At 50.4% G+C, this 6,000-nt stretch overlaps 1 protein-coding gene across 2 annotated transcripts in view; it reads right to left on the reverse strand.

Annotated features, from left to right (window-relative positions):
• The window catches only part of UXS1 (UDP-glucuronate decarboxylase 1), a 64,398-nt gene extending 61,867 nt beyond the window's left edge, over positions 1 to 2,531 (reverse strand). Inside the window, exon 1 of one of the 2 annotated variants that reach the window (XM_065634304.1) lies at positions 2,347 to 2,531. Coding sequence is in view for 1 of the 2 variants with exons in the window: in XM_065634280.1 (XP_065490352.1) it covers positions 2,347 to 2,443 (97 nt within the window). In the remaining variant the exon portion in view is untranslated. The remainder of the gene's footprint in view (positions 1 to 2,346) is intronic. The other variant, XM_065634280.1, reaches the window with a different exon arrangement.
• Positions 2,532 to 6,000: the final 3,469 nt, after the last annotated feature.

Raw genomic sequence — 6,000 nt, forward strand, 5'->3', positions numbered from 1 at the left:
AAGGCAGAAGCCTTTTATGAAATAAGACTTTTTAGAAAAGATACTCCTCTAAACATTCTCTCGAGGTTTCACACACTGACAAAATGGCACTGTCAAGAAAGTCCTATCTCCTAGTTCATAAAAAAAAATAACGTACACACCAAATATTTCATTCCCTGTAACATAATGTGCTTCAAATCCAATTCCCCATGTACTAGCACTGAATGGAAGTCCATGGAAAGGAGGTGCACAGCCTGAAAACACTTAGTCATTTGGAGAGTACTTGAGAAAGAAGGAATGTAAGAAGTGCCAGCACATACACCTACACCAGTAGCTCGGTTTTCTCAGATTCTATGCTATTTTAGTCTGGCATTATCTGGCTGCAACCAGAGCACAGTGATGATTCAGTAATATCGCAGGGAGTACACTTTTAGGATAGGGGGATGGCATCATAATCACTTCCACAGAAAAGAACACAAAAAATAGCCTCTCTAGAATCTATTAGACCACTAGCATATCATACCAAATTGGAGACACCAGAGCCATAACTAATGATTCCACTACTTTTTACCATGAGTCAAAAGATCGAAAAGCACATATTAGATCTGCAAAAAAAAATACTCCCACCAGACACCAACCCATTCCCTTTTCAAGCTACTTTTTGCCACATTGGCCTGCAGTCTCCATCTCCATTTTTTTCTGAAACCCAAAGAATAAGCAGAAACAAGCATTAAGAAGACTTCCATGACTTTCAGGCCAGGCAGCAAAAAAACATATGGCAGTTTTTCCCTTCCTTAAGGCCAACTTTTACCCACAAAGCTAGACAGCAAACACCAACTACTGTCCATAGAATCTAATCAGCAGCCAGGTCCCATGTCAATTGCCACTCAATTCCAGTATATTCACAGCAGCCTATTAACTTTGTTTTCAAAATTAAGTATCACTCCTGGCAAAATATCAAACCCTTTCAAAATAAGAACAGACATTAAGCTGTCCCTGCTTCAGTACGCATGGAACCTGAAGTCACTTGAACAAACTGTACTAGGAGTCGGAGTTGGCACGTAACTTCACTGATAACAGCAGTATCTAAATGAGGTCCTGCAAACAGAGTAACATATGGCAATAACGGGAACTCCTATGTTGCGTTTCTAGGGTAGGAAACACCACTCCTGTTCCCAAATTACTTGAGTTGTACCTCTCCACCCTCCCAAATGCAAAGCAAGGATCCTAGATCTGATGCAGACACTCATCCCCCCCAAAGCTAGCTCACCTACACGTGTTTTGATGCCTCATGAGAATCACTTGTCCCTAGCTAGGCTGACAAGGCTTCAAGGATCCTTCCTCATGATGTACTGTCGACATAAAATCTACTTAAGTCTAAAAACAGAACAGGCTAACATAAAGGAAAATGAATATGAAAAACGCAACAGAAAAATTTGGACAAGAAAGGCAAGAGAGCTGACAGCACAACGTTATAAATCTGAGACTCTATTTGGCTCACACCTAAATAACTGAAGTCATAAACATCGCTGTCAGTGGTTATTCTACGAGTTTCCCAAATACCTCTGTGCCTCTCTTCAGGCTCTTAAGACTCCAGCTACGTGCTGAGCTAACAAACAAACAAACGTTTATTTAGCCCCGAAAAGGACAGCAGGGGATTTTACAAAACCCAAACACGAGGCCTGCCCTGGAAAACTTCCTCGCAGGCTCGGCTCACGCAGCCACCAGGTCAACACGGAGAGCGGCCTGAGGAGCGGCTGCGGAAATACTTGACTCCTTCAGCCACGTCTGGCTCGCACCGCTCCCCCTCAGCCCCTCGGCCCGGCCGCCTCCGCAGCCCGGCCGCCTCCGCAGCCCGCCCGCCCGGGGCTCGGCCCGGAGGCCGCCTGCCAGCCGAGACCCCAGAGCCCCTTCCCGCGGGGCACCGAGGGGAAGCCGCCCGCACTGCGAGCACCCCCTCACGGGCCGCCGAGGGGACACGGGGGGGCCGCACCGCGCAGCCCTCACGGCGGGGCAGGGGAGAACCGCCTGACAGGCGTCCCCGCCACAGCACGGCCCGCCCGGCGGCCCCGCGGGCGCCCTCCGGCACGGCTTAGCCGGCTGCCCGCCGGACTTGGGAAAGTTTCGGGGACGCGGGGAAAGGAGGGAACCCCTCGGCCCCCCGCCCAGAGACGCGGGGAGCCCCCTTCCCCGCCGGGGCGGCAGCTGCCGCGCTGCGGCGCCTCGCAACCGGGCAGCACAACGGGGCGCGGGAGGAGCCGCCGCCCCGTCCTCTCCCGGCCGGCGGAGGGCACGGGGGGCCGGGGGCGCCCGGTCAGCGGGCAATGAATGGCCGGGCCAGACCCGCCCCCACCCCCGCTCACTTACAGGCGACATAGGCGACGAAAGCGAGCCCCATGAGCAGCTTCATCCTCCTCCGGTTGATGGCGGTCAGCAGGCGCAGCAGCGGCCCCTTGCTCACCATGCCCAGCGGCGCGGAGCGGCACGCAGCGCCGGGCGCCTGCACGGCCACGCCACCGCGCACCCGCCGCTCGAACAGGCTCAGCTCCCCCCGCCCGGGCTGCCCGGGAACGGCCGCGCAGGCGCAGCAGCGCCCGCTCCCCCTCCCTCCCTCCCTCCCTTCCTTCCCTTCCCGTCTCCCGCCGTAGACGCGGGCGGCGGCGGCGCATGCGCGGGCCGCTGCCCCCTGGCGGCTGGGTGCTCTCCCGGCGCCCGGGCCGGGCGGCGGGGCGAGGCGGGGCGGTGTTGCCGCGGGGTCTGTCCGTCCTCTGCTCGCAATAAGCGAAGGGCTCTTGGCTGGACGCTCCACACAGCCCGCCTGAGGGGAAGGAAGGGCGCCCGGAGCCTCGCCGTGCCCCTGGGCTGGTCTTTCAGGGTGCTTCAGTGTCGGTGGCCACCTGTCACCTCCCGCCGTGGTGGCCCTTCGGTGGTGACCTGGTGGGATGGACGGGTGGACATGGGCACACGCGCAGACGAAATGCATGTCACGCTGTGTGCTTCAGTGTCTGGTATTTTGAAAGCACCGTTTGCCTCGTCCCAAATGTGCTTTCCTTATCTGCCTACACCTCTTTGCAATAGTAAATAAAAAATTTGGGGATTTTTTTTTTTTCTGCCCAAAGTAATAGTTTATGAATTTGTTCAGGGTAACAAGTTCGCAGCTGCTTTAAAATGGTTTACACTTCTACTGCAACTTCCATCTGAAGTCCTTGCCAGCTGTTGCAAACTGCAGATAGATATTTGCTCGGAATGGTAGGCACCTTCCTCACGTGTGAAAACATGTTCTCCTACCAGCAAAATCCACTCACTGAATGTGAAATCTCCCTCCACAACCCAACCTTCCCCCTGAGTAGCATGGTGTTCACATAGTTTCTAAGGGATATTCTTTCTCACACTCGTCTCCCACAGCAGACTTTGAGAACAAGTGTTCCCGAATTAAATGATGAGATTCGATTGTTTAATTTCAGTAGAGAAATACAGCTTGTTTACACTGAAGAAGCTAGGACCTCAGTCACACAGACGCCCACACAGTTAATGGGAGTCAACTCCTCCTTATTACAAGGACTAAAGTCAGTCAAATGTGTGAGTCTAGGAAGGATAAGTGCAGTAAGATGCTGTTCAGAGTCATTAAGAATATCCTTCTGTGGCCAAGAGAGGCAAAGTGACTTTATTCAGGAAGCCTTGAGAATTGAAATTTCCTAACTCCTAACCCTGTGCTTTGATTCTAAGGCCACTCCTTTCCTCTTGACTTCTGTTTCCTTTGATTTGTATTTGATATGCCTTACTTGCCTGTTTATTCTGCTGCTTTTAGCTATGCGGAGAAAAGGGAATAAAAACATCACAATTTAAAACACAATCTAGCACCAAATTCGTCTGCAGAGTAATCATTCAAATAGTAACAGAGTTTTATACTCGGAGTAAATTTGGCAGTCAAAAAGCTATAGCTGAACAGAGCTGCATGAAAGCTATAAAATATTACAGAAGCACACTCCCTCCCTGCACCTCAAACTCCCATTGTTTTCAATCAGGATTTTCCATAATGGTATCCACATGCACAATTCCAACTCCACGAGCCTTTAGGGGCAGGCAAGGCATTCTTAACTGTTGCCCTGCCCTGAGCGAGGCTGCACAACCCGTGACTTGATCAAGCTGCCTGCATAAGGCACCTTGCTTGGCACCACGCTCACTGTTCAGGCCAATTTTGCTGCAGAAACATGTTGAGACAGGCTGCAATCCGTGAAGGTGGGAAAAGGAGGGCAAGGGAGCAGGACGCTTTATGGAGCTTCATGGTGGAGGAGACTCAAGCCCCATGCACAACTGTGCTCCCTGCAGGGCCAGCTGTTTGTTGTGCATGACACCAGGGCCAGCTGTGACCATGTCGCTCACCAGGTGAGCCAGAAAACATCAAACTTAACTGCAGGGGGGTGAGTGTGAGTTCCTCATATCTCAACTGTAAGTACAGGCATGTACCTTATAAGTTCTACAAAGTTCTCCAGGCACATGATGGCCAACAGCAGGGACATTTATTTCACACCATGTGTCTGAGGGCCTTGTCCAGTCTCTGCTTGAACACTGTCAGGCTTGGGGCCGTGACACCTCCCTGGGGAGCCTGTTCCAGTGTCCACCACCCTCTGGGGGAAGAACCTTTTCCTAATGTCCAACCTAAACCTCCCCTGGCACATCTTCCTGCCATTCCCTCGGGTTCTGTTGTTGGTCACTAAAGAGAAGAGTTTGGCGCCTGCCCCTCCTCCTCCCCTTGTGAGGAAGCTGTAGACCATGACGAGGTCTCCTTTTAGTCTCCTGTTCTCCAAGCTGAACAAAACAAGTGGCTTTAGCTGCTCCTCATATGGCTTCCCCTCCAAACCCTTCACCAACTTTGTAGCCCTCTTCTGGACATTCTCTAGTAGCTTAATATCATTTTTTATCCCGTGGCGCCCAGAACTGCACGCAGTGCTCCAGGTGACGCCGCATCAGTGCAGAGCAGAGCAGGACCCAGTGATCCTTGTGAGTCCTTCCAACTCAGGACATTCTATGATTCTATGATTCAGGCTACAGCTGGTCACATTCACAACCGTGTGGCAAGGACTGGCACCAATAGCAGAGGTTCTCGTACATAGTGGCTGCTAAGTGTGCCAACAAAAAGACTGAAGGATGATACAGTTTTGAGTGCTGACTCTTTGGGATGCTCTACACATCAGGAAGCAGACATCCATCTGCCTTCAGATAATTATTTTAGCCAGGCTGAGAGCGTGACTTTAGCTAACGGCAATGCTCTCTGGGCTGGTTTGCAGGCAATATGCCCTGTCCTCCATACTGCAGTTTTCAACTTCAGTTCTCAAAGTGCTTTATGTAAGCATTTTGATTTTTTTAATTAAACCACAGCCTGTAAAACAATGGTGGGGTTTAAGTGATGTACTTTTAAAAAATTACTTTTTAATAATTAAAAATGTAAATGTGCAGGTGTATCTACCTGAATTACCAGTATGAAGTTAGAGGTCACAGCATCCCCATGATGTATGTTTCCTTGATACCAGATCAGAACAATGCAATTACCCAGCTGTAGTTCCAGAATCAAGAAAAATAAAAACTGCCATAATTTGCACTGTTTCCACATGATGCTACATGAGAGAGGTTCTTCTGCTATGTGGAGAAGATCTTATCTTTCTGTCCTAGTCATGTTTCTGCAAAAGATGACATACCACCATATGAGCTGTGAGACTGAAGCGGACCTTGGGCACTGAGACCTGAGCAGAGAGAACTGATGTATAAGGAAATGAGTTGCGAAGCACTGAAAATATGTGAAAATAATTTTTAAAAAGCCATTACCACCACACTACTATCATCTCTTGTAACTTTGGTGTCTAAGTTAGTTAATGCTGAATGTAGCCAAGAAAGGAACACAGAGTTGTGCAGCTATGCGTGCCCTTCCTCGCTGTTCAGCTGCATCCTATAGCTGGTGATATTTACCTGGGAGGAATTGTTCTGGTCGCTTGATCCTCCTCTAGTAAATCTACAGTTGATTCT

The sequence above is a fragment of the Caloenas nicobarica genome, chromosome 1 (assembly GCF_036013445.1).
Source record: "Caloenas nicobarica isolate bCalNic1 chromosome 1, bCalNic1.hap1, whole genome shotgun sequence".
In the NCBI taxonomy this organism is placed as follows: domain Eukaryota; kingdom Metazoa; phylum Chordata; class Aves; order Columbiformes; family Columbidae; genus Caloenas; species Caloenas nicobarica.